This window comes from Chrysemys picta, chromosome 25, assembly GCF_011386835.1.
Source record: "Chrysemys picta bellii isolate R12L10 chromosome 25, ASM1138683v2, whole genome shotgun sequence".
Classification (NCBI taxonomy): Eukaryota; Metazoa; Chordata; order Testudines; family Emydidae; genus Chrysemys; species Chrysemys picta.
This window is the reverse complement of record NC_088815.1, coordinates 8,789,315-8,816,174: the sequence shown is the minus strand read 5'-3', so window position 1 is coordinate 8,816,174 and position 26,860 is coordinate 8,789,315. Positions and strand designations below refer to the sequence as shown.

The 26,860-nt window shown below is 59.7% G+C and overlaps 1 protein-coding gene across 2 annotated transcripts in view; it reads left to right on the top strand.

Annotated features, from left to right (window-relative positions):
* The window catches only part of SEMA6B (semaphorin 6B), an 89,745-nt gene extending 64,014 nt beyond the window's left edge, over positions 1-25,731 (top strand). For both annotated transcript variants that reach the window (XM_065578435.1, XM_005281181.4), the window contains exons 5-17: positions 222-284; positions 5,429-5,530; positions 7,566-7,656; positions 8,803-8,922; positions 9,241-9,329; positions 11,228-11,445; positions 14,397-14,528; positions 15,680-15,829; positions 18,989-19,183; positions 20,950-21,090; positions 22,566-22,643; positions 23,952-24,010; positions 24,586-25,731. In XM_065578435.1, the coding sequence (XP_065434507.1) occupies positions 222-284; positions 5,429-5,530; positions 7,566-7,656; positions 8,803-8,922; positions 9,241-9,329; positions 11,228-11,445; positions 14,397-14,528; positions 15,680-15,829; positions 18,989-19,183; positions 20,950-21,090; positions 22,566-22,643; positions 23,952-24,010; positions 24,586-25,595 (2,448 nt within the window). In that variant the 3' untranslated portion in view covers positions 25,596-25,731. The remainder of the gene's footprint in view (positions 1-221; positions 285-5,428; positions 5,531-7,565; positions 7,657-8,802; positions 8,923-9,240; positions 9,330-11,227; positions 11,446-14,396; positions 14,529-15,679; positions 15,830-18,988; positions 19,184-20,949; positions 21,091-22,565; positions 22,644-23,951; positions 24,011-24,585) is intronic.
* Positions 25,732-26,860: the final 1,129 nt, after the last annotated feature.

Here is a 26,860-nt window from a genome sequence, read left to right as displayed (position 1 = left end):
CCCAGGCCAGTCTCTTCCCTCTGTGCATAGAGATGCTCATGCAGCTCCCAGCAATGCGCCAAATGCAGGGAGCTGAGACCCAGCCAACTCATCTCGCTGATGGCTATGGCGGGATGGGGCTAACTCGGTGCAGGGGGAGCAGCTGCAGCTATGGCTGAAGGAAATCTGGACCTTTTGCTCACCTGAGTTTGACTTGAGTTCCTTGTTGCTTTTATACCCAGAAATTGACGTGGGGGTCGAACCCACACGACATCAGCATCTGCCGGATGAAGGGGAAGCATGAGGTAAGGGTGCGGCCCGCCCCGCTGCCTGGCCTGCAGGGGCGGAGGTTAGGGGGGAAGTGGTATATCCCCTGCACATTGCCCCAGCTCTCTGCCCCCCACTCCTCTCAGGCTAGGACTCCCAAGTTGCTTGCCATCACTCCAAATAGCGGCGCCATGCTTTGCACGCTGGTGCCAGGATTCATGCTCCCAGCGTGGGGGTGCACCGGGATCCACACCCCAGCTCACTACTGCCAATACACCCACTCCCACAACTATCCACTGAGCACAGTGGCCTTGTTTGGTGCTCCAGCTCTCTGGCCAGCTCCCCCCTTTGCCTTCCCGCTCGCTGTGGGGTGGTCGGCGTGGGCCCCACCGTGAGCTGCGTTTGTCATACTCTCTGCCTTTTAACTCCCTGCAAACATTTGTGTCAAATGTGATTTATTAGATGCTAGTATAATTGGCTTTGTAATTAATTATTTCTGGTCTGTTGATCAGAACAGACACATCTCATAATCGGTGAGAAATCCAATTTCCAGATTCCATTAATGCCTCTTCAGGCTGAAAAAGGCAGAGCACCAGGCTCCCCAGGGAGTGGCGGCCCGGTGCCCCGCTGGATCAGAACCCGGGCCAGCAGGACCTCTGGCTCACCATTACAGCCAGGAAGTGGAATAAATCGGCATTAGCTGAAGGGGCGCTGACCCGTTAAACATCTGAGGGCCAGACTCTGAGCCCGCTTACACCAGTCTGAATTGGGAGTGGAACTGTTCACACCCAAAGAATTACTCCAGATCGACACCAGTGTAAGGGACCGGAGAATCTGACCCACAATCTTCCTAAACCATCGGAGGTCAACGTTTTCAGACTTGGGGGGTCTGAGAGTGGGATTTTCAAGAGAACCTAATGGAATTTGGCACCCGGTTCCCACTGAATTCCCGTGGCATTTGAGTTCCCAGTTCCATGAGCCCGTAGCCGCAAATCCATACCTAGACACCTCACTACAAGTGGCCTCGATTTCGGTGGTACAGAATACCTGCAGCATCTGTGCAGTGGAAGTTTTGGCTGATCAGCAGCGCCCCCCCCCACCCCCAATTCCCATTCTTCTTTCCCACTCCTCTCCCTACAGTGTGTTCTCTTTCAACCCCCCTTTCCAGTCCCATATCACCCTTCACTCCTGCCTCCCTCCCTAACTCAATCCGATGGGCGCCTGTGAGAATCCAGCGCTGTTATTTACATGGTTATCTCAGGGTCCCAGTCCTGTTTGAAAATCCAACTTCAAGCACCTAACTCTAGGCACCCAGGTGTGGACATTTTGCCCGACTTGGGGGAGGGGTTTTCAAAAGGCATAAATGGGAGCTAAGCACCCAACTCCCCTAGACGTTCAGTGGGGGATGGGCACTTCCCTTTCTGCCTTTGATAAACTCCCTCCTCGTCTTATCCATGGGACATTTGGAGTCCCAGCTCCAAACACAGAGAGGGTTCCAACAACCAATGGGCTCCTGGGGAGGAGGAAAACAGGCTCGTCAGTTTCATGGCTCTTCCTAGTCAGTTTCATTTTCAGCTTCTCCAGCCCTGGTTACAAAGCAGCTGGGATTGGGGCTCTGAGGCTGCTGGGGAAATTTGACTTCTTAATTTTTTTAACAATTGCTGGTGGGTTTTTTTGGTTAATTATCCATTTCTGTTGATCTGAGGTTTTTTAAATTTTTGAGCCTGACTAGTGAGGGTTTAAAGGACGGTTGCCCTCCCCATCCCCCACCCCATCCCCAAACCAGGACCAGTTTTTATTCCTTGCAAATGTGGGAACCCTCATCAACAATAACCTCGAACCCCTGGCCGGTTCTTGAGCCTCGCACAGGCACACCCCCGGCCTCTCCCGCACCTCTGAGCTTTGCAGAAGCATTTTCAGTGGTTTCCATCCACCCCTGCCCTTGCTCACGTCTTGTCTTTCTGCCCAGGCAGCTTCACAGGTTTTCGGCCTCTCTTTGTTTCCCAATCAAAGCACATGAATGTGTGTTTCCATGGTTTCCTAGCAGGCCTGGAAAAATGAAGCTTTAAGGTGCTTGGTTGGATTCTTTTTTTTTTTTTTTTCCCCCACTGCACACTTTTGAAGGCCTCGTTCCTGGCGCTTTGGTTCACGAGGGCCAACTGTGGGGTGTGCAGGTGGCCATCTGCCCCTAAACTTGCAGCCCTTCTGTTTGTGTCCACCCTGCCATCTGGAGCGGCACCTGGAGCCGGCTGGAGGAGCCCATCTGTATCCAGCCACTGATGTCTCTGTGCAAGGTTAAAAGGGCCGCTGTCAGGTTACAAATCCGGCATTCAAAATCATTCCCTCACCTGGGCAGCCAACAGCATCGAAGATGATTAAGGCTGGATGGATTTTTAACACCTCTTTGTTGCCTCTGTGCATGCATATTGTCCCCTTTTGGCATTTTCCTCCAATTGGACAATGAAACTAAGCGAAGCCTTTAACTAGTGGGATGTCTGGGTTCCCAGGCACTAGCCCAGTCACGCTGCAGTGTTCTCAGTGCAAACCCTCCAGAGCGTTTTAAATAGAAACAGAAAACTGTTCTAACCTAGATTTAAAAACAAAAGCAACAGGGAAACATTTCTAGCTAGATGACTAGATAGAGGGGTTTGCTTAGAGAGAGGTGGATTTCATAGAGGGTGTGCATGGAGATGGATAGATGGGGATGCAAGTGAAGGGAGGGATAGATAGATAAAGAGATTGATAGATAGAGGAGCATGGATAGCTAGCTAGGTAGGAATGCATGGGGGTGGATGTAGGGGGATGCATGGGGTGGATAGATGGGTGGATGGCTAAATAGCTACAGATGAATGGGGATGGATGGATAGATAGATTAGATGGGTGGGTGGGTAGATAGGATGGATGGATACAGGGGGTGGATAGATGGGTGGATGGATAGGGATGAATGGGGATGGATGGATGGATACATGGGGCGGATGGATGGAGGGATGGGGTGGATAGATGAATGGATGGATTGATAGATTAGATGGGTGGCTGGGTAGATAGGATGGATGGATACAGGGGGTGGATAGATGGGTGGATGGCTGGATTAATAGGGATGAATGGGGATGGATGGATAGATTGATTAGATGGGTGGATGGGTAGATAGGGGGATGGATGGATACAGGGGTGCATGGTGACAAAGAGAGATGTATTTCTTTACCTTTACCATATGTGGGGCGAGGCTCCCTGACCATGTCCTTTGAAGGTTGCGCTTTCCCTGATGTACTGAGATGGGTGCCTGGTGTGGTCCTCAGCCCATGGCACGGTGCTGGGCCCAGCATGCGTCAAGGTGGCCGAACCAGCCCACAGGTTGGCCAGCTGGGTGCATGAAGCCAAATTCTGCTCCCCATTACCAGGCCCCCACCCCGCGCCCATGAGTTCTACGAGCAGGAACGGCCCCGTCGTCTCAGGCTGGCCCAGAGCAATGTTTCCCAACTGTCACGGACTCACAGATCGTGCCCACTCTTGGCCCCGTGCGGTCCGTGGGGGGTGGCCCCTTTTAGTGAGACAGCCCTTCTCGGGGGTCCACTCTCTCTCGGGGTCTGGCCCCTCCACCTCCTGGATCCGCACCTCTCTGAGCCTTAGCACATCTGTCTCTGCCGTGGGCCCCCTCAGGGAGTCCACTCGCTCTGGACCCCCGGGGCCTCCACCCCCGAAGGGGTTGATGCAACCCTGTTCTCTAGACTGGAGTAACTCTCAGCCAGCATGAAACAGAAGGGTTTATTGAGAGTTGAACACAGCACAGGAAACTCTCTGACCCTCAGGCCTGGCCTCCCTCAGCCCAGCACATCCCAGTCTCTCTGCATCCAGGTGGGCTCTGCCTGCTTCCCCTCTCCAGCCCAGAGCCGCCCCCCTGCTCGCAGCTGGGCATCCGAGATCCCCTGCCCCAGGCCCCGCCTCTGTCCATTGTCTTCTCTCCAGGTAAACAGGGTCGTAAACCGGGGCCTCCTCTCCTGCTTCTCTCCTCTGGCTGGAACCAGCTGGTTAGGTCACTGGGTCCTCACTCTGCACCCCATTGTCCTCCCACTGTCCAGAACCGGCTGCGTCTCCTCAGCTGGGCCTCTGGGTCACCAGGTCGCCAGGTCACCGGTTGCTGGGGTATCCATCCTCCCGGCCACCGGCTGGGTCCCCACGTCCTCTCTCCGGGCCTCTGCAAAACACACTCCCTCTCCCCTCACCTCGTTAAACCAGTAACACCCAGGGAAACTGAGTCCCACCCCCTCCGCATGCAAACCATTGAAACTCCACAGAAAACAAGAAAACCCCCCACTTCGTCACATCTCTCCCCCCCTTCGAGGCTGAACGGAGCAGGGTCATTTAACCAGTGACCTGGGGAAGTTCAGGGTCCCCACCCCACGATAAAGCATCCGCTATAACATTGGCACTCCCCCTCACACGGACCACCTCCATGTCATACCCCTGGAGGAGCAGGGCCCACCTCAGCAGCTTGGCATTAGCCCCTTTCATTTGGTGCAGCCACATAGGGGCGAATGGTCGGTGCACACGGTGAAGCGCCGCCCAAATAGATATGGCTGTAGTTTTTTAAGGGCCCACACCATGGCCAGGCATTGCTTCTCTATGGCCGCATAGTGCTGCTCCCGGGGCAGCAGCTTCTTGCTCAGGTACCCAATGGGGTGTCTCTCCCCCTTAGTATCAGTTTGCATCGGGACCATCCCCAGCCCTGTGTCCGAGGCGTCGGTGAACACCAGGAAGGGTTTGTTAAAATCCGGGTTTACCGGCACCGGGCCCTGGATAAGTGCCCCCTTCAGCGCACAGAGAGCCCTCTGGCACTGCTCGGTCCAGACCACCTTGTCCTGCTTTCCCTTTCGACACAGCTCCGTGAGGGGGGCTGCCAAGGAGCTAAAGTGGGGCACAAACCTCCGGTAGTACCCCGCCATCCCAATGAAAGCCTGGACCTGCTTCTTAGTCTGGGGGGCGGGCAAGGCCTTGATTGCCTCCACTTTGGCCGGCTCCGGCTTCAGGTGGCCACTCCCATCCTTGTGGCCCAGGTATGTCGGACCCCACACTTCTCCCACAAGCACTGGAGCAGGGTCGACACACCAACTCCCTCCCCCACAGCGTAATCCCAGTGCGCTGAGCGCGGCCGCTGGCTCTGACCCCCCTCCCCTCTCCTCTCCAGGCAGAGTGCCGGAACTTCGTCAAGGTGCTGCTGGTGACGAACGAGAGCACGCTCTTCGTGTGTGGGACCAACGCCTTCAACCCCATCTGCGCCAACTACAGCGTGAGTCACCCCCGCCCCGCCCCGCCCAGCCCAGCCCAGCCCAGCCCAGCCCAGCCGGGGACGGAGAACGCGGCCTTCGGGGTCTACCCACGGGACGGGGCGCACGTGTGTGTGTTGGGGGCAGGGGGCGCAACATCTGCCCGTGTTCGGCACTTGCGCACGTGGGTGGGGTGTGTCCCATGTGAGTCACGAGCGTGTGTATGTGGCATGTGCTCATGTGTTTAGCATGGAGTGGAGCGTGTGTGTCCCATGTACGTGTTCCGGTGGGTGGCGTGTGGTGTGTATGTCGTGCGGGCCCATGCGTAGCATGTAGGCATCGTATGGACATGTAACATATATAGAGAGTATGTTCCCATGGGCGGGGTCCCACATGTGTAGCATGGGCCCCTGTGTAGCATTTGTGGGTCTCAGTGTCATTTAATCGCTGACTGTGCAAGTGTCTTTCCCTGACCCCCCTGCCTTGCCTGGGGACTCTCCCCTCTGGGCATGCAGTGCTCTGTTCCTCCCGGGGCTGCTTTCCTTATGCTCCTCACCGCGGGCAGCGGGGGCGGGCAAAGTGCAGGGCGGGAGCACCCAGTGCAGCCCCCTCGCCCTGGGGACCAAGGGGCAGTCCCAGCGGCCCAGCCCCAGGGGAACTGCCCGGGTTGCTTGGGGCAAGCTTCTGGAATGGAGCAGAGCTGGGGGGAGAGTGTCAATGGGGCAGCACAAGGCAGCAGGTGCAGCCTGGGGCACAGTGCACTGGGGACATTCCCCCATCAGGCCCGGATCTCTGCATCCCCCCACGGGGGCTGTCCCTGCTGATTGGTGCCAGCTCTGTAAAGGTCCCGGCCCAGCGCGAAGGAGGCCGGGCTACGGTGAAGGTCCCAGCCCAGCGCAAAGGAGGCCGGGCTATGGTGAAGATCCCGGCCCGGTGCGAAGGAGGCCGGGCTATGGAGAAGGTCCCGGCCTGGAGCGGAGGAGGCTGGGCTTCGGTGAAGGCCCGGCACGGAGGAGGCCGGGCTATGGAGACAGTCCCGGCCTGGTGTGGAGGAAGCCGGGCTATGGTGAAGATCCCAGCCCAGGGCGGAGGAGGCCAGGCCACGGTGAAGATCCCGGCCCAGAGTGAAGGAGGCCGGGCTATGGAGAAGGTCCCGGCCCGGCGTGGAGGAGGCCGGACTACGGTGAAGATCCCGGCCCAGGGCGGAGGAGGCCGGGCCACGGTGAAGGTCCCGGCCCAGGGCGGAGGAGGCCGGGCTATGGTGAAGATCCCAGCCCAGGGCGGAGGAGGACGGGCTATGGTGAAGATCCCGGCCCGGCGCGGAGGAGGCTGGGCTATGGTGAAGGTCCCAGCCCAGGGCGAAGGAGGCCGGGCTATGGGGAAGGTCCCGGCCCGGCGCGGAGGAGGCCGGGCTACGGAGAGCCCGGGAGGGAGCGGTGAAGCAGGGCGCAAGGCAAAGAGTCACAGTTTATCCAGTATTGATGGGAACAGATGACACTGACCCGTGCTGCTGTCATCCCCTGGCACAGCAGAGCAGGACACGAGGGGCCAGGGAGCAGCATGTTCCAGGGAGAAGCCAAGGAGGCGTCCGTGGTGGGAATCCTAAGCGGGTGGCACCTAAAGTAGAGAGTGGCCCCAGCTCAGGTGTGGGTCTGACGGCACCGTGCTGATGGGGCAGGAGTCTGGGGAACCTCCTGAAGCCAAGAGGGATGGGGCTGTGTGATAGGCAGCCTGGCCATCTCTGGGGTGCGACCTTGGGCAAGTCATTTCCCCTCGCTGTGCCTCAGTTTCCCCTCCCTTGCCCATTTAATCTGTAAGGTCTTTGAGGCTGGGGCTGTATGTGTGCCCAGCACCCAGCGCGGTGGCACTCTCCTGGCAGCCAGTAGGAGCTGTGGCACTCGGCACCCCGACAGGCCAGTCACTCAATGAGGTATCTGGTTGTGGATTTAGGGGCCTTGCTTTAGCCGCCCGCTGAGTTTGCTGTCTGTGGGCGAGTGTGGGGAGGCTGGGAGCTGTCAGGCCCCGGTGCGAACTTACCACCTCTCTTCCTCTCCTTAGATGGACACCTTGGAGCCCATTGGAGACAGCATCAGCGGCATGGCCCGGTGCCCCTACGACCCCAAACATGCCAATGTCGCCCTCTTCACGGGTCAGTACCGCCCGGCCTGCTCCCTGCTCTTGGGCGGGTGGGGGGCAGAGGGGGGCTCCCTGCAGTGAGCCCGCCTGGCCGGGGAACAACGTGCCAAATTTGGGGGTTCGTTGTCTTTTTGATTTTTGTCCTTCTTTCTTTCTTTTGTTCATTTTTTCTTTTGCTTATTTTCCTTTTGTCATTTTATCCGTCTGCTCCAATAAATATCCATTTATCTATCTGTCTGTCTGTCTTGCAGTGTTGTTGTAGCCGTGTTGGTCCCAGGATATGAGAGAGACAAGGTGGGTGAGGTCATATCTGTTATTGGACCAACGTCTGTTCGTGAAAGAGACGAGCTTTTGAGCTACACAGAGCTCGTCTTCAGCTCGCTGTCGCTCGGCAGCTTCTCTTGCACCAACAGACGTTGGTCCAATAAAAGATATCACGTCGCCCACCTTTTCTCTCTCATTATCTATCTATATCTATCTGTCTATCCCCATACACCCCAATATCTATCTATCTATCCCCATACACCCCAATATCTATCTATCTATCTATCTATCTATCTATCTATCTATCTATCCCCATCCACCCCATCTATCTATCTATCTATCTATCTATTTATCCCCATCCACCCCCTCTATCTATCTATCTATCTATCTATCTATCTATCTATCTATCTATCTATCTATCTATCCCCATCCACCCCATCTATCTATCTATCTATCTATCTATCTATCTATCCCCATCCACCCCCTCTATCTATCTATCTATCTATCTATCCCCATCCACCCCCTCTATCTATCTATCTATCTATCTATCTATCTATCTATCTATCTATCCCCATCCACCCCCCTATCTATCTATCTATCTATCTATCTATCCCCATCCACCCCCTCTATCTATCTATCTATCTATCTACCTATCTATCTATCCCCATACACATCTATCCCCATACAGATCGATCGATCTATCCCCATACACCCCCTCTATCTATCTATCTATCCCCATACATACCCCAATATCTATCTATCTATCTGTCTATCCCCATACATCCTATCTATCTATCCCCACACACATCTATCTGTCTATCTATTTACATACACACCCCAATATCTATCACCCCAATATCTATCGATCTATTTATTTCCGCTCTCTCCTTGGCAGGCGGGATGCTGTTCACGGCCACGGTGACGGATTTCCTGGCAATCGACACGGTGATCTACCGGAGCCTGGGGGATAGCCCGACTCTGCGCACCGTCAAGCATGACTCCAAGTGGTTCAAAGGTGGTTTCCCGTCCCCGCAGAGGCCCAGAGGCCATTCCCAGAGGGGTGGGGGAGGGGGAGAACGTTCTCTCCTGGGGACCAAGCTGGATCTGATGTGGGGGCTGAGTTACCGGCTGCCTTAGAAATTTACTCATCTTGGAGGGTCCCGTAGCCGCTCCCCCTACGCTGCTCCCGGGCCGCTCACGCCCGGCCCTGTCTCAGGGTGAGGGTGCCCCGCAGGGAACACACCCTGCTGGCTCTCATCCGGTTCCCCCCGCCCCCCTCCCCGCTTCCTGTGGCTAGACCCTGACCCCCTTGCGTTTGCCCTTCTCCCGCCAGAGCCCTACTTTGTCCATGCTGTGGAGTGGAAGAGCCACGTCTATTTCTTCTTCCGGGAGATCGCCATGGAGTTTAACTACCTGGAGAAGGTGAGGCGCCTTCCCGAGCTGCGTGGCCCAGATGCAGCCAGCGCTCTCCAGGGGCAGGGCCGCCCAGCCGGCTTCTGCTCTGCTCCTTCACTTCCCTAGGGGAAGCCTTGGGGACAGGCTGGGGTGGAGAATGGCGATCACAGGCCTCGGGGAGCACATGGACGACCGATGGCTCTGTGGGCAGTGGATGCTTCTGACCAGTGGATATGAATTTACAGGGCAAAGTACTGGGAGAATTGCCTTAGTTTCAAAGCAGCACACGGGTCCTATTGTGCAAGGCGCTGCACAGACACAGGAGGAGACAGTTCCTGCCCCAGCTGAGATCAGGGCCCCACTGTGCAAGGCGCTGCACAGACACACAGGGAGAGATGTCCCTGCTCCAGCTGAGATCAGGGCCCCACTGTGCAAGGCGCTGCACAGACACACAGGGAGAGACGTCCCTGCTCCAGCTGAGATCGGGGCCCCACTGTGCAAGGCGCTGCACAGACACACAGGGAGAGACGTCCCTGCTCCAGCTGAGATCGGGGCCCCACTGTGCAAGGCGCTGCACAGACTCACAGGAGGAGACAATCCCTGCCCCAGCTGAGATCAGGGCCCCACTGTGCAAGGCGCTGCACAGACACACAGGGAGAGATGTCCCTGCTCCAGCTGAGATCGGGGCCCCGCTGTGCAAGGCGCTGCACAGACACACAGGGAGAGACGTCCCTGCTCCAGCTGAGATCAGGGCCCCGCTGTGCAAGGCGCTGCACAGACACACAGGGAGAGACGTCCCTGCTCCAGCTGAGATCAGGGCCCCGCTGTGCAAGGCGCTGCACAGACACATAGGGAGAGACGTCCCTGCTCCAGCTGAGATCAGGGCCCCACTGTGCAAGGCGCTGCACAGACACACAGGGAGAGATGTCCCTGCTCCAGCTGAGATCAGGGCCCCACTGTGCAAGGCGCTGCACAGACACACAGGGAGAGACGTCCCTGCTCCAGCTGAGATCAGGGCCCCGCTGTGCAAGGCGCTGCACAGACACACAGGGAGAGACGTCCCTGCTCCAGCTGAGATCAGGGCCCCACTGTGCAAGGCGCTGCACAGACACACACGAGACAATCCCTGTCCCAAAGCACATACTGTGTAAGCAGGCGAGCCAGACAAAGGCAGGGGAAGGAGAGGCACAGAGAGGGGAAATGACTTGCCTACGGTCACCCAGCTGGTCAGTGGCGCAGCAGGGAATAGGTCCCAAGTCTCCTAAGTCCCAGTCCCGTGCCCTGCTCCGCCCTGCTGTCTCTCCACGGGGCCCCAGCGCCTGTCTGCGGAGGCAGGTTCTGATCAGATGTGGAGGACAGGCTGCAGCCTGGGAGGGTGGGGCGTTCGCCCTGGGGCTGTTCCAGACAGGTGGGGGAGTTCTGTAACGAAGTAGAGCCAGGCAGGGAATGTCCAGGGCGCCCTCGGGGAGTGAGGCTGCCGGGTGGGTGGGGAGACCTGCCAAGGGCCCTGATCTCCAGTGGGTCTGTTGGAGCTGGAGTCAGGGGGGCTGTGGACCCCGAGCCACGAGCGAAAGGGCGCTGACACCATTCTGGCTTCCCGTTTGCAGGCCAGACTGGAGGGGCAGCTTCCCCCCGTGTGCCCGCAGCTCTGCAGATCCTGGGTGCTGGCATCCATGCGCCACCAGAGAAGGGAAACTGCCGTCCCCGTGCCAGGCCTTAAAGACTGGCCTGGGACCTGGGGATGGGTTGGACAGAAGATCCACCCACAGGAGCATTTTCAGGCCAGGCTGTGACGGGGGGGGTGTGCACAGAGACCGCTGCATGTGAGTTAGCCACGCTCCGCCCCCCAAAGCTCAATCCCTCTCTTCTGGGAGGGTGGCGGGGGTGGGTGCCTCCTCCCCGTGACGCTCCCATCCCGGCTGCAGGTGGTGGTGGCCCGGGTGGCCCGGGTGTGTAAGAACGACCAGGGCGGCTCGCAGCGCGTGCTGGAGAAGCAGTGGACGTCCTTCCTCAAGGCCCGGCTCAACTGCTCCGTGCCGGGGGACTCGCACTTCTACTTCAACGTCATCCAGTCGGTGACAGACATCCTGTACCTGGACGGGCGGCCCGTGGTGCTGGCGGTCTTCTCCACGCCCTCCAACAGGTCGGTCCTCCTCAGCCACGGGGAAGGGAGGGGCCCTGTGCACCATGTCCAGCTGGGGGGCTCTCCCCTTAGCTCATTTCGCCCCCAGCTGACGTCAGCGCCGCCTTCCCAAAGGAGCAGGCGTCTGCCCCGGCCAGCTTGGGGACCCAATCCTGCAGTCTGCCCGGGCAAAGCTCCCACAGGCTAGCGGAGCTCAGCGCTGGGCCTGTGGCTGCAACGGGACGTCTGCAGAGAACCCCGACGTCCTGACCCAATCGGGCGCGGATCAGTCCGTCCTCCCTTCTGGATTTCCACTCGCCGTCTCTGCACGTGCACAGCGTGCACACCTCGCACATGTACTTGTGCACACACCCTGCACGAGCCCTGAGGGCCAGATCCAAGGCCGTTGACGTCAGTGGGAGTCTTTGCATTCGTTCCATTCGGCTTGGGATCAGGTCTGCAACAAACACCACCCCCCACCGCACCCCCGCAGCAGATTCTCCATGCAGCCTCGCTGAGAGGCCGCTGCGCCTCAGGGAAAACGCCTGCACACCCGGCTTCGGGCCTGATCCAGAGCTCAAAGACTCCCATTGCCTGGCACTGGCACTAGATCAGGCCCATCGTGAGGTGCTCCTGGCACTAGCCCAGACTGTCCCTCCCATCCACCAGCCGTGCAATGGGCTTTGGGTGATTTAGGGGGTCACCGTGCATATTTCACACCAGGTCAGGTGGGAGGTTGAAGCTCCTCTCAGGTCCGATCTTGTGCCCTTGAGTTCCTGACCCAGTTCAAAACCTTCCAAAGTGCCGGGGTGGTGCTCGACTCCTGGCTCTGTCCCAGGCCCCGCCCCCATTCCACCCCTTCCCCCAAGGCCCCGTCCTGCCTCTTCCTGCCCCCGCTCCACCCCGACCTCGCCTCTTCTCGCCCAATTCCACCCTCTGCCCCCAGTGCACTGCATCCTCGCTCCTCCCCCCCCGAGCCTCCTGCACGCCGTGAAACAGCTGATTGCGGAGGGAGGGGGAGGCGTTGATCGGCAGCCCCCCGGCTGGCAGGAGGTGCGGGGAGGCGGGGGGAAGCTGATGGGGAGCTGCCGGTGGGTGCTCCAGCCCCGGAGAACCCACAGAGTCGGCGCCTATGGCTACCACCTCTGGATAGAAATCCTGTCCGCTCCCTAGCCCAGCCCCCTGGGATCCTCCTGCCACGCGGCACCATGGGAACCCACGGAGACATCAGTTTCACCCACTGGGGATAAATTCCATGGCTGGGATTATATGCAAACCCACAGGGGCGGCAGGGAAAAAAATCCAGACGTCCCCACCCCCCAGCTTCTCCGGGGAGGCCAGGGCATCTCCCGTCACAGGCCCGGGAACAGCCCTGACGGCTGCGGGCGATTGGTATGCGCTGCCCGTTGAGTCCAGGGCCAGGGGGCGAGGGCTGATTGTGCAGTGGGGGGTCCCAGCTCTTCAGGTCAGGCGGTAGCTTTGGTAACAAATCTGCCATGGCGAGAGCCGCCCAGGGTGGGCAGTGGGCAGAGAATGGGTTTTTCTCTGCCTTTTGGCTGCTCTGAAGGCTTCCCTCCCCTGCTCCTGCTGTCTGAGCCACGCAGTCCAGCCCTCCCACACACCCCCACCTGCCCCCGAGCCTTGGCAGTAGCCACCAAGAGGGGCAGGCAGCTCGGCCCCCTCCAGGATTTGGGCACCTCTGGTTTGTCCCTTTCACTCGCTGCTCGTCACACCTGCCCTCCCGGGGCGGTGACGTCACTGCAGGGCTGTATCACCAGCGGCCACGTCTGCCTGGGAGAGCAGCCCCCGCCTGTCAGAGCCCTGTTAGCACCCTGGGCCGTGCCGGCTGCAGAGACCTCCCCAGCTCCTGCCGCCACATTGATGTAGGTGCCAGCCATGGACGGGGACAGGCCAGGGGTCCCCCGAGGGGTGAGGATGCTGCTCTGTGGGACTGGGAGCTAAGTAGCTGGGCAGAGAACCCGGCCCAGGCTGCAGACTGGATCCCAGACAGAACCCGGCCCAGGCTCCAGACTGGATCCCAAACAGGACCCGGCCCAGACTGGATCCCAGACAGAACCCGGCCCAGGCTCCAGACTGGATCCCAGACAGGACCCGGCCCAGACTGGATCCCAGACAGAACCCGGCCCAGGCTCCAGACTGGATCCCAGACAGGATCCAGCCCAGACTGGATCCCAGACAGGACCCGGCCCAGACTCCAGACTGGATCCCAGACAGGACCCGGCCCAGAGTGGATCCCAGACAGAACCCGGCCCAGGCTCCAGACTGGATCCCAGACAGGACCCAGCCCAGACTGGATCCCAGACAGAACCCGGCCCAGGCTCCAGACTGGATCCCAGACAGAACCCAGCCCAGACTGGATCCCAGACAGAACCCGGCCCAGGCTCCAGACTGGATCCCAGACAGAACCCAGCCCAGACTGGATCCCAGACAGGACCCGGCCCAGGCTCCAGACTGGATCCCAGACAGGACCCAACCCAGACTGGATCCCAGACAGGACCCGGCCCAGGCTCCAGACTGGATCCCCGACAGAACCCAGCCCAGACTGGATCCCAGACAGGACCCGGCCCAGGCTCCAGACTGGATCCCAGACAGAACCCAGCCCAGTTTCCAAACAAATCTACATCAAGACAAATCCCAACCAGAGCTCAACCTAAACTGGCTCCCAAACAGAACCTGGCTCAGATCTCAAGCAAAACCAGACTCAGAAACCAAACCAAATCTGAACGGAATCAAGCCCAAACACCAAACCAGATCCCAAGCAGAACCCCACCCCAAATGGATCCCAAACAGAGCTGGGCCTAGACACCAAACCAGATCCCACGCGGTGCTAGATCCCAAACAGAACCCACCAAAGGATCAGCACAGAGTCAAAGCAGAACTCAGCCCCGACCCCAGACAAGAACCGACGGGACACCAAAGACAAGGTTCTCATGGCCCCCGTGTCTCTGCAGCATCCCCGGCTCAGCGGTCTGCGCCTTTGACATGGCACAGGTGGCGTCTGTCTTTGAGGGGCGCTTCCGGGAGCAGAAATCCCCCGAGTCCATCTGGACCCCTGTGCCGGAGGAGCTGGTGCCGAAGCCGCGGTGAGTGGACGGCCCGCGCCCTGGGCAACGGCCCGTGTGTATCGCCAGGACCCCGCAGCATCGCGCCCCATACAGGGAGCATGGCCAGTTATCAACCCTCCCCCACCCTGGGCCCTGTGTCCTGGGGGGTCCCTCCCCTGTCCTGGGTCCTGGGGGTCCTTCCACTCCCCCAGCCTGGGTGCTGTGTCCTGGGGGGGTCCCTCCCCTGTCCCGGGGGTCCTTCCACTCCCCCACCATGGGCCCTGTGTCCTCGGGGGTCCCTCCCCTGTCCTGGGGGTCCTTCCACTCCCCCACCCTGGGTTCTGTGTCCTCAGGGGTCCCTCCCCTGTCCCGGGGGTCCTTCCACTCCCCCACCCTGGGCCCTGTGTCCTGGGGGGTCCCTCCCCTGTCCTGGGGGTCCTTCCACTCCCCCACCCTGGGCCCTGTGTCCTCGGGGGTCCCTCCCCTGTCCTGGGGGTCCTTCCACTCCCCCACCCTGGGTTCTGTGTCCTCAGGGGTCCCTCCCCTGTCCTGGTTCCTGGGGGTCCTTCCACTCCCCCAGCCTGGGCGCTGTGTCCTGGGGGGTACCTCCCCTGTCCTGGGTCCTGGGGGTCCTTCCACTCCCCCAGCCTGGGTGCTGTGTCCTGGGGGGGTCCCTCCCCTTCCCCATCTTCTGTCCTGGAGTGTCCTTTCCCCACCCTGGTCCCCATGTCCTGGGGTGTCCATCCTGGGTCCTGAGATGTCACCCCTCCCCACCCAAGTCCTGGGTTGCCACCCCATCCCCCACCGGAGGCCCTGTGTCTTAGTGTATCACCCCCTCCCCCATGGCCCTGAGTCTTAGAGCGTCCCCCTCACCGCCCCCACCTCCAGCTCTGACTACACAAGAGTCACATGTGGCCCATGCAGTCAGACCGAGGGTTCGGGACCTGCCCCTGCCCAGGGGTTAGGGGGGCGACAGCGGGAACGATCCGTTCGTGATCCGTTGGTCACGCCCCTGCTCAAGTAGGTGGGGTCGCCCCCCCCCCCCCCCGCCCCGCTTCCTGCTCCCCCGGGGCACTGCTGGCAGCTGCACCCTCTGGGAGGGACACACAGGGGTGGGAGGGGCCGAGGTTGGCGGGCGGGAGGTGGGGAGACACGTGCCGCTCAGCCCTTGCCTCCCCCTCTGCCCCCAGGCCCGGGTGCTGCGCAGCCCCCGGCATGCGCTATAACTCCTCCAGTTCCTTCCCGGACGAGATCCTCAACTTCGTGAAGACGCATCCCCTGATGGACGAGTCGGTGCCCTCCCTGGGCCACGCCCCGTGGATCATCCGCAGCATGACTCGGTGAGAGACCCGCCCGCTCAGCCAGGAGCAGGAAGCCAACAGGCGTGGCTGGGCTGGGGTTTAGGGTGCTCGGATTGAATGTTAGGCAGGACTGGATTCCCCCTTCGTTCCCCTGTCTCAGCTGCCTGGAGCTGACTGGGTCGGTCCTGGGGCCGGTTGTGTTCAATATCTTCATTAATGATCTGGAGGATGGGAGGGATTGTACCCTCACGGATGACACTAAGCTGAGGGGAGAGGTAGATACGCTGGAGGGTAGGGATAGGATACAGAGGGACCTAGACAAATTAGAGGATTGGGCCAAAAGAAATCTGATGAGGTTTAGCAAGGACAAGTGCAGAGTCCTGCACTTAGGACAGAAGAATCCCATGCACCGCTACAGGCTGGGGGCCGACTGGCTAAGCGGCAGTTCTGAGGAAAAGGACCTGGGGATTACAGTGGACGAGACGCTGGATATGAGTCAGCAGTGTGCCCTTGTTGCCAGGAAGGCTAATGGCATATTGGGCTGCATTAGTAGGAGCACTGCCAGCAGATTGAGGGAAGTGATTATTCCCCTCTATTCGGCACTGGCGAGGCCACATCTGGAATATTGCGTCCAGTTTTGTGCCCCCCACTACAGAAGGGATGTTGACAAATAGGAGAGAGTCCAGCGGAGGGCAACGAAAATGATTAGGGGGCTGGGGCACATAACTTATGAGGAGAGGCTGAGGGAACTGGGCTTATTTAGTCTGCAGAAGAGAAGAATGAGGGGGGATTTGATAGCTGCTTTCAACTACCTGAAAGGGGGTTCCAAAGAGGATGGAGCTCGGCTGTTCTCAGTGGTGGCAGATGACAGAACAAGGAGCAATGGTCTCAAGTTGCAGGGGGGGAGGTCTAGGTTGGATATTAGGAAACACTATTTCACTAGGAGGGTGGTGAAGCACTGGAATGGGTTCCCTAGGGAGGTGGTGGAATCTCCTTCCTTGGAGGTTTTTAAGGCCCGGCTTGATAAAGCCCTGGCTGGGATGATTTAGTTGGGAATTGGTCCTGCTTTGAGCAGGGGGTTGGACTAGATGACCTCTTGAGATCCCTTCCAACCCTGAGATCCTATGATTCTATGATTTCCGCTAGAGGAAGATAAATTATATGAAGGGTGTGTGTGAACATGTGCATTTGTGAGTGTGTAAATGCATGCATGCAATATCAGGGTTGGAAGGGACCTCCGGAGATCATTGAGTCTAACTCCCTGCTCAAAGCAGGACCAATCCCCAGATAGATTTTGCCCCAGATCCCTAAATAGCCCCCTCAAGGATTGAACTCCTTGAAGCCCCTGGGTTTAGCAGGCCAATGCTCAAACCACTGAGCCCTTCTGTATGTACACATGTGCCCTTGTGAGTGGGTGTATGCATGTGTATGTGTGCACTTGTGAGTGTGGACGTGTGTGCGTACATGTGCACTTGCAAGTATATGTCTACAGTTGTGCGTGTACATGTGCACTTGAGTGTGTGTACACATATGCATATATACTTGTGTGTGTACATGTACACTTTGTGTGTGTATGTGTGTACGTGTCCACTTGTGTGCAGTCGTGAGCGTGTGGCCACGTGGACAAGTATACTTGTATGCACATGGGTGTACACATGCACTTGTGTGTGTACGCATGCTCTTGCAAATATGCGTACCGGTGTGTAAATGTGCATTTGTGAGTGGGTGGGTGTTACATGTGCACTTGTGTGTGTGTGTGTGTGCACGCGCATGTGCCTGTGCGAGGATTGAGTGCACCAAGAGGGTTGATAAATCTTCTAAACTTTGCTGCCGAGATTGCCTCATTCTAATTAAATCTGCCTTAATTGCTGTTTTATGTGGAATTAATCAAGCATCACTCCCTGGCTCTCAAGCCAGAAGCTCCCAACCAGAGGCTCTGGGGGCTCGTGTTGATGGGCAGATGCATCACTCGCTGGGATTCGAGGTGTTGAAAGGGGAAGTGAGGTGGGGAGCTTGCACCGCCCGTCTGGGGGTGCATATGCGGGCGGCGGGAGGGACGGGGACAAGTGCACGGGCCAGGGGGTATGCGGTCGCCAGCCGGGCCCCGATGGCGCGCCGGCGGGAGGGAGCAGGAGGAGGTGGGGAGTGGAGTGCTTCCCAATCCTCACCCCATGGTACCAGTGCTGTGAAAATGCAAAACAGCCGGAGCTCATTGGTGCTGATAATTACAGCTGTAATGAGACAACAGAAAACTTATTCTAATTGACCCTTTTGAGGGGGTGGGGAAAGGGACAAGGAGCCTCTTGTTTTAGCTGCAGCTTTCTGCAGAGGTTGTGATACCCACCGAAATCTCTTCCTCTCCTCTGCCTGGCCTTAGCTCGGCCTCCGGGGGCCTTTCTTGGGGGTCTGGCTGGCTGGGCCTGGAGCTGTGTGGATGTATGTCCCATAGCAAGGAAGCCATTGGAGTGGTGCAGGGGTGTCTGTGCCCACACGTGATGTGCAAGTGTGTAAATGTGTGGAAGCAGGGATGTCCCTGTGCGTGGAGAGGGATTGTGTCCGGAATGCATGTAGGATCGGTGCATTTCTGTTCTGGGTGTATGGTGCACGGGCTTCTGGCGTGTGCATGGATCCCTGGGGTGTGCGTGTGTGTAGGTGTGGGTGGGTGTGTAGATGTGTGTACGTCTTCTTGGACTGTCGTTTCTTCAGGTTCCGTTTGGGATCTGGATTGTGTTCTCATGGGGATCTGGATTGTGTTCTCATGGGGATCTGGGTTGGGTTCTGGTTAGGATCTGGATCAGTTTGGGATCTGGATTGGGTTCTCATGGAGATCTGGGTGGGTTCTGGTTGGGGATCTGGGTTGGGTTCTGGTTAGGATCTGGATCAGTTTGGGATCTGGGTTGGGTTCTCATGAGGATCTAGGTGGATTCTGGTTGCGATGTGGGTTGGGTTTGGGTGGGGACATAGATTTCCCATACACACTAGCAGGAGGGCAGTAAGTGGTAAGTCAGCAGGTCTTTTCTAGCTACAGAGAGTCCGATCCACGCTAGGTGTGTTAACCCCGGGACACTACCGCATCTCCCCGTCCTCCTGCCCTGCTCCCCCACACCTGATGGCATCACATCTTCTCTGGGGCTTCTCCTGAACTTCAGCCGTCATGAACAATAACGAGCGACCCCTCTTCCATCCCCTGCTCTGCAGGTATCAGCTCCGTAAAATTGTGGTGGACAGTGCGGCGGGGCCCTGGGGCAATTGCACTGTGGTCTTCCTGGGCTCCAACACCGGCACCGTCCTCAAGTTCCTGATCAAGCCCAACATCAGTGCCAGCCCCTCAGCCGTCAGCGCCGGGAGCCAGAGCCTGCTCCTGGAGGAGTTTGAGACCTACCACCCCGGCAGGTAGGCGCGGACACGGCCTGGGCGTGGCTAGCGCTCTCGGAACGATGGCGCCCAGGGGCTGGGAATGAAGTTAAACAGGATGGAGGGGTTTGGGCTTTGGGGACACAGAGGTGCCAGTCAGAGAACGGGAAATCCCACGGGGATGGGCATGGGGTAAGCACCTGGACAGATGGATCCGAGTCCCTGGGATACTCAGGTGAGTCACAGCGGCTTTCTCACAGCAGCCTTGTCTGTGCCCACCCGGGGAAACGCTCCCCAATTATCCGGTGTTACACTCCCCAGCTCCCACCCATGTGCACTGGAGTGCCCACTCCCTTGCGTCTGGGCACCCGCAGCGCACCCCAAGGTACTGGTTTCATCTCGGCTCTGCCCTCTCCTCAGCGCAAGGCGTGTAGACGTGTCTGTAGCAAACCCAAAGTGAAGTGTATTGCACAGAGCTTGAGACAGAGACTCAAAGAGCAGCAAGTACAAGGTTTTGGAAACGTAAGAAAAACCTAAAACCCAGTCTACAGTCTATACTTATTAACACGCTGCTTTCCTGTCTAACAAGGTACACCTCTACCTCGATAGAACGCTGTCCTCGGGAGCCAAAAAATCTTACCGCGGTATAGGAGAAACCGCGTTATATCGAACTTGCTTTGATCCGCCGGAGTGCGCAGCCCCGCCCCCCCGGAGCACTGCTTTACCGCGTTATATCCGAATTCATGGTATATCGGGTCGTGTTATATCAGGGTAGAGGTGTATTTCTCACCCAAACGATCAGTCCGTGCAGCACTTGTCCAGCCCAGAAAGCTGGGAGCTAGCGTGACGCCGCCGCAAAGGATAAAATCTTGGGCCCTCTCTTCTCCTGCAGTTACAGACTCTTGTCTCTTGCCACGGGGGGTCCCCTAGGCCGAGACTTTTCTTGGAGTACTTGAGTCTTTGTAAATCCTCAGGCCTGAGACAGTAAACTCAGGGCGGCTGATTCCGTCAGACAAGCTTCACTTCAAAGCTAAATCTCCTCCATGTTACATCTCTCTCCCACGGCTTCCTCTCCAAACATCTCGCCCTGACGATCGGCGAGTTCTTAGCTTTCAGCAAAGACTTCACACGTGCCCCCTACCCCCCCGTGGTGAACGAGTGAGCCGATGGTGCGACACGGGTACTAGACCTGCCCGGGCAGGTCTCTGTCACGGTCTCCCATGTAATTCTCAGGCCCTGGTGCAGAAGTTGGATTCTGAGGGGGTCCGATTCCCACACGCACTCTGAATTCACATAGGGTGACCAGATAGCAAGTGTGAAAAATCGGGACGGGGGTGGGGGGTAATAGAAGCCTATATAAGACAAAGCCCCAAATATCGGGACTGTCCCTATAAAATCGGGACCTCAGGTCACCCTAAGTTCACGTTTTGTGCCCCTTCCCCTCCATGTCCACCCAACGCAGGGCAATCAGTCCCCGGGTCTCAGGCCTTCCTGACAGCGACGCAGAGTGAATCCCTCCTCACGGTCCATCGAGGGACCCCCACCCATCTCCTGCACCACAAAAGGACCTCAGTTTCCTTGCCTGACTTGGCACTTTCTCAGAGGTGGGGGGAGGAGCGTGGGGCTTTGGTGCTGTTCTCTGTCCGTTGGGAAGGATGCAAAAGGCCCCTCCGCCCCGTGCCCTCTTGGGAACCAGTCCCAGTCACACGCTGGCCACTCCACACAGTGGCAGCCCAGGTTCAGGGCGGGTGGACTCTCCTCTGGGACGTGGGGCGGACTGAGATTTCCCCCGGGTCTGCCTGCAGGTGCGGCCGAGACAACGAGGACGAAAGGAAGCTCTTGGGCATGGAGCTGGACAAAGCCACGGGGTCCTTGCTGCTGGCCTTCCCCCCGTGTGTGGTGAGGGTGCCCACTGCCCGATGCCAGCAGCACTCGGGCTGCATGAAGTGAGTTTCTCGTTCTCAGCTCTTGCCACCACGGCTCAGTGGCATGGGGTTGTGAATGGGCGGGGTTTGGGGTTGTGGGCGGGGTTTCCGTCTAGTACGCCTCCCCCGCAACACACAAACTTCTTCCTGGTTTTGCATTGAACCCCCTGAGAAGGTGGCGACAGCACTGGTTTGGGGGTTCAGTCTGGCTATACCTTTCTCTTTGGGGTGGGGGCATGAACATAACATCGGGGGCAGGAGGGGTTCAAACCCACCCTCCCGCAACGTGGGATCACCCTGGCTCTGCCCCAGAGCCTTTTCCCCATCTCTGGTCCCCGCTGTCCCAGGACTGTGGTTCGGGGGGAGGGCAAGTTCCCCTTGTAGGAGCCAAGCTGCCCCGCAAGTAATGCCATCCGTCACACGTGGTGGGGCCCGAGGGCTGGTGCCCGCGTCCTTGCCCACCACATTCCCCTGCCTCATTATCAGAGCCCGAGACGCAGTTATTCAGAATGTCTCGGCTTAATACCTGCCCCCTGGCAAATTAAAGTTTTGGCTGCTGGGAAGGGACTGAGCCCAGGGCAGCGTGGGATTTTTCCAGGACAACCACCACTGAAGGATCAACCAGATGTGTGTGTGGGGGGGATTTCTCCCAACCTCCAGCTGCAGCCTTTGTCCATCAGCTCCCGGGCTCTGCTGCATAGGGTGGGCAAGAGGGGGCCTCCAGCGGTATTCTGGGCCCCTTCCCTGCCATCAGCTCCAGCTCGGTCGATGGCCAGCTGCCCACCTGAGCAGACGTGCCCTCCGTCCCCTGGAGCTGAGAGTTGACCGAGAGCTGAATGAAGCAGGGGACCCTGGGTTAAAAATAGCGTGTGATCCTTAAAGACGGGACCACAACGCAGACGCACGAGGGCGCTGGATTGAGGTAACCCGGGCATTAATGCGGCCGCCTCCTATCTTGGGAGCGCTGGGCTGTGTAATGGAGCTTTTTGGAGGTTATTCTTTGTACGCGGCTGCATCTGGACCCCTCACCAGAGATCTGGGCCCCGTTGTGCCAGGCGCTGTGCGTAGAGCGAGAGACAGTCCCTGCTCACAGACAACACAAAAGATGGGAAGGGAAACAGAGGAAGTGGCTTGCCCCAGGTTCCCCTGTAGCAGAGCTGGGACGAGAACCCAGGCGTCCTGAGATCCTGGCCGGCCCATACTGCCTGTATACATGCCAGCCCGTATTCCTTCATTATTAGTAGTCAGCACGGCTTCTTTGCTGCCCCAGCTGCAGCCTTCTCACGAGTCACATCCAGGTTTACATAGGGCCCGTGAGCCAATAATATCTTTGCCATGTGACCTCGCTGGCTCCAAGGGGCCTACATCAGGGATAGATTTGGCCCAGTAGGTGTGAAATCCCCCACCAGTGAACTGTCCCACCTTGACTGCGGACCAGGCGCCCGCGATCCACCATGGACTTCTCTAACCAGCCCCCCTTTCCTGCCGGGTTTCAGGAACTGCCTCGGGAGCCGGGACCCCTACTGCGGCTGGACCCCCGAGGGCTCCTGCATCTTCCTGGAAACGAGCACCAGGTAAGGCTGGCCAGCGAGGACCCCTCCAGGGATGGGGATGGGGAGCCACCTCGATGGGAGTTGGCTGCTGCAGGTGGTGCTGGGTTAACAGCCCTAGAGACCGGGGACCTGTGCAGAGCTGGGGCAGCCCAGGCTGTGGGATGAGCCTCCACCCCGATCTGGAGGGGCAGCTCCCTGCGTCTTTGGCCTCTCTGCTGAGCCAGCCAGCCTGAGGCACCACTGATTGCACAGGTGGGGTTTACGCTGCAACCTTACTGACAGCTGGGCTGAGAACCAGCAAACTCATCTCACACCCAAGCCCCGTGATCTCCACCAGGCGGGGCGGGAATTCGGTGCCCAGGTGAGAGGTTTTGCCCGGAGTTCTGCTGCTGAAAGGATCCTGGGATCTTCTTCCTTGTGCAGCATCTCAGCCCTGTCCCTTCCGGAGACCCCGTGTCCCTGCCCCTTGCTAGGCGTCCGGGGATAAAGGAGAGATGCTCAGAGGCCAGCAGCCCCTCAGGGTGCACTGGGGAGTAGCTCCCTCCCGGGGAGCTCCACGGACCAAGCCCCAGATTTCGGAGGGGGAAGGGATTTGCCAGTGGGACCTATTGAGACCCGGAGCACTGATGGGGGACCATCCACCGAGCATCTCCCATCCCCTGGGAGCACTGAGCCCTTTGTTCCCATCCAACCTTCTGCTGCTGCGTTCCCCGGCCCAGCCCGTGCTAAGCCCCCCAACCCTCCCCCCAGGGGTGTGTCATTTCCATTGGGCGTCACTGGGGCAGGGGAGGGGGGTGGAGGATGGAATTCCCTCCTCCGCAGGAATCGGGCCAGGGCACTGGGGCTGGCTCCTGGCCTTGGTGCAGAAATGTCCCGGGATCTGTAATGACCAGACTTGGTTCCACGTGTCAGCTGCCACGGGGCCTCCCAGCAGCCCAGCCCAGGGCCCCTAGCACCACCGACTGCAGGGGCCCCCGTGACACAGCGCCCTCTAGCACTACACTGGGGTCTGCACTGCCTGCAGGGGTGAAGTCAGCCCCCCTCCTATTCCCAACCCCACCCCAACACTGTGCCCTGCATTGGCTCAGATGGGAGAGTGCCCTCCCCTTCGGGCTCTGGGTTTGCTGTCTCCAACCCGATTGCTGACCCAGCCGGACCCCGTTTGGTTCCCGGAGCAGGAAGCACACAGCCAGCACTGAGCTGGCCTCTCTCAGCATGGCATCCCCACCCCCCCGGGCAGTAGCCATGCTCGAGTCCCAGGTAGCACCACAGTCTTGGCCTGTTTCCTCCCTCTGACTGATCCCTTCCTTCCTCGTGGCCATCCCGCAGGGCTGTGTTCGAACAGGACATCGCCGGAGGCAGCACCTCGCACCTCGGGGAGTGTGAGGGTAAGTGCTCCCGTGCTCGCTGGCGGGGGGCGGGGGAGGAGGGAGCTACCATGGGGAACTCACGGGGTAGGACAAGCAGCTGGCCTGGGCAGGGCACTGCTGTGGGCAGGGCCGGCTCCAGGCACCAGCCGACCAAACACGTGCTTGGGGCGGCACCTGGTAAGGGGCGGCCAATCTTGGGGTGGCGGGGCGGCGCTCGGAGGGTTTTTTTTGGTTCAGCAGGGCAGCGCTCGAGGTTTTTTTGTTTGTTTGTTTCGGCGGAGCGGGGCAGGGCGACGCTCGGGGGGGTTGTTTCAGCGGCACGGCACTGGGGGGGGTTGTTTCGGCGGACCGGTGCTGCTTTTTTTTTTTTTTTTTGCTTGGGGCGGTCAAAAGTTCGAGCCAGCCGTGGCTGTGGGGAAGCTCACGCTGCCAGATCCCAGCTGGCACTGTGACCCTGGTGTGAGCCGTGCTCCGCCCTTTGGACACTCTGATTGCTGGACGCACAGGGTGGACGCACGGTGCCAACATGCCAGGCAGCCTGGCTCTGGCTGTGCCCGCTCCCCGCACGCTCACCCGCTCCTCCTTCCCCCTAGGACTGGTGACCGAGAGCTTCGTGGAGGAGCCAGACGGGCTGGTCTCCGTGAATCTGCTGGTGATCTCCTCCGTGGCTGCCTTCGTCATCGGGGCGGTGATCTCCGGCTTCAGCGTGTGCTGGTTCATCGGGCACCGAGACCGCAAGGAGCTGGCGCGCCGCAAGGACAAAGAGACCATCCTGGCGCACAGCGAGTCGGTGGTGAGCGTCAGCCGGCTGGGCGAGCGCCGCGCCCGCGGGGGCCAGCCCGAGAACCTCCTGGCCCCGCTGATGCAGAACGGCTGGCCTAAGGGGCTCATCAAGGTCAGCCAGCACGACCTGGACGCGGGGGTGCTGCCCACCCCCGAGCAGACCCCCCTGCAGCAGAAGCGCTGCCCCGGCAACCTCAAGAACTGCAGCTGGGAGCACAGCCACAATCTCATCAACGCCTCCATCCGCGAGCCGCCCTGCGCAGGCTCCTCCGTCATCCTGCTGCACTCCAGCCACGCCCAGGTGCCCCACCACCTCCGGGCCGGGCGCGGCATCCCCATCTGCCACTCCATGCTCATGGACCAAGAGCTGGAGGACGAGGCGAGCGACTCCTCCGTGGACATGCACTACCTGCCGGTGAGCGGGGCGCGGGAGCGGGGCGAGGGGCCGAGGGGCCAGCAGCAGCCGCCCCCTTCCCACCGGCCCGGCTTGGGCAGGAGCTCCTGCGGCGAGTTCCCCGTCACGCCGCACGACAGCCCGGACCGGCGCCGGGTGGTGTCGGCGCCGAGCGGGGAGGCCGGGGACTACGCCGACAGCAGCCCCTGGAACCCCGACAAGCTGAATTTCAACAGCAACAACGCGGCCAGCAAGGCGGCCGCCCACCTCAAGAGGAACCACACGTTCAACAGCGCGGAAAACCCGGGGGTGTACAGCCGGCACGCCGGGCCCCCGCGGGCCCCCACGCTGGGCAGCCAGCACACCCTCACGGACCTCAGCCACCTCCTCAAGTACGGCATCGAGCGGACTCCCTCCGTCAAATAGGAGCTGGCCGGGGAGGGGGTGTGGTTTGGTTGTATAGCCTCCTCTTGGGGGCGGAGTTTCAATGGAGGGGGCGGAGCATAGGGAGCCTCGCTCCCATCCAGGGAGACACGCCCGAGACCCAGGTGTCTCCAGCTAATGACTGTAGGGGGCGCCGGAGAGGAGCCGGTTGTGGGGTCGGGAGGGGGGTCTCTGCGTTTGCTCAGGCAGCTGGTGCTTCCTCACTGGACTCTTCTCCCCGAACCTGCCCCACTCGCTCCTTCTTTTCAGTGGGACCTAGGCAGGATTGGGGCCCCTCCACGCAGGATTTCGTCATCGCCGTAGATATAACAAAGCAGCGCGAGGGGGTGGAAGGCAGCTGGCTGGAAAAGGCCCCGGTGAACCTGGGGTCCCCCCCGCCCTGCCCGGCTCGTCACCTCCTCGTTTTTGTACTGTAAATGGTGGGGGTGTCAGGTCTTCTAATGAGTGGGTGACTTGCTCCTTGACAGCCCGGGCTCAGAGCGGCCTCCCCGGGATCTCAGAGTACTCCTCTCTCCTTTTGGGAGGGGGCCAAAGCCAGAGTTCCCCTCTGTTCCCCCCATCTGACACTGCCAGTGCCCGAAGTCCCCCCTGCCTCTTGCTGGGAGGGCACAGGGCCTGGCCTCACCTGGCAAGGGCTGGGCCTGTTCCTACACTTGTGGTGAGCAGCGCCCCTTCTGCCCCATGCTGGCAGGGGTGGGGCTGGTGCAGCGCCCCTTCTGCCCTGCTCTGTCAGGGGGCAAGACCCCCGCTGTCTATCCCAGGACAGGGCTTCTGTTGCGTGGTCAGGAAGGTCCGCGACCTCCAGTGAATCCGGCGGTTGGCTTCCCCGCCAGCCCAGCTAGCACTGGGATCTGGAGCCAGTGGCCGCTCCACTGGTGGACCAGCAAAGAGAGGGGACCGCAGGGGTCTGGGGGGGGATGTTCTCTTCCCGCCTGGCTGGGGCCGATCTGTCCCGGCTCCCCGATGGCCCATCCGGCTGCCTCTCTGCAGACAGACCAGCACTTTACCCGTCACCCTGGGAAGCCCTGCCAAGCAGATGCCAGCGGATGTCATTGGGCTGACACTGCAGCGAGGTTACCGCTACGCTCCCCAAAACCGACCATCCTCCTTCCCTACGGCATTTCCTGATACTGCCCCCCCCCCAGCCCCTCCGCAGCCCTAACGAAGCCCCTCTGAACTGGCTGGTGAAACGGTTCCCGGCTGCCTCCCACAGCCGCGCTGTGCCACCATCGCCCCCGTGCCTTGAT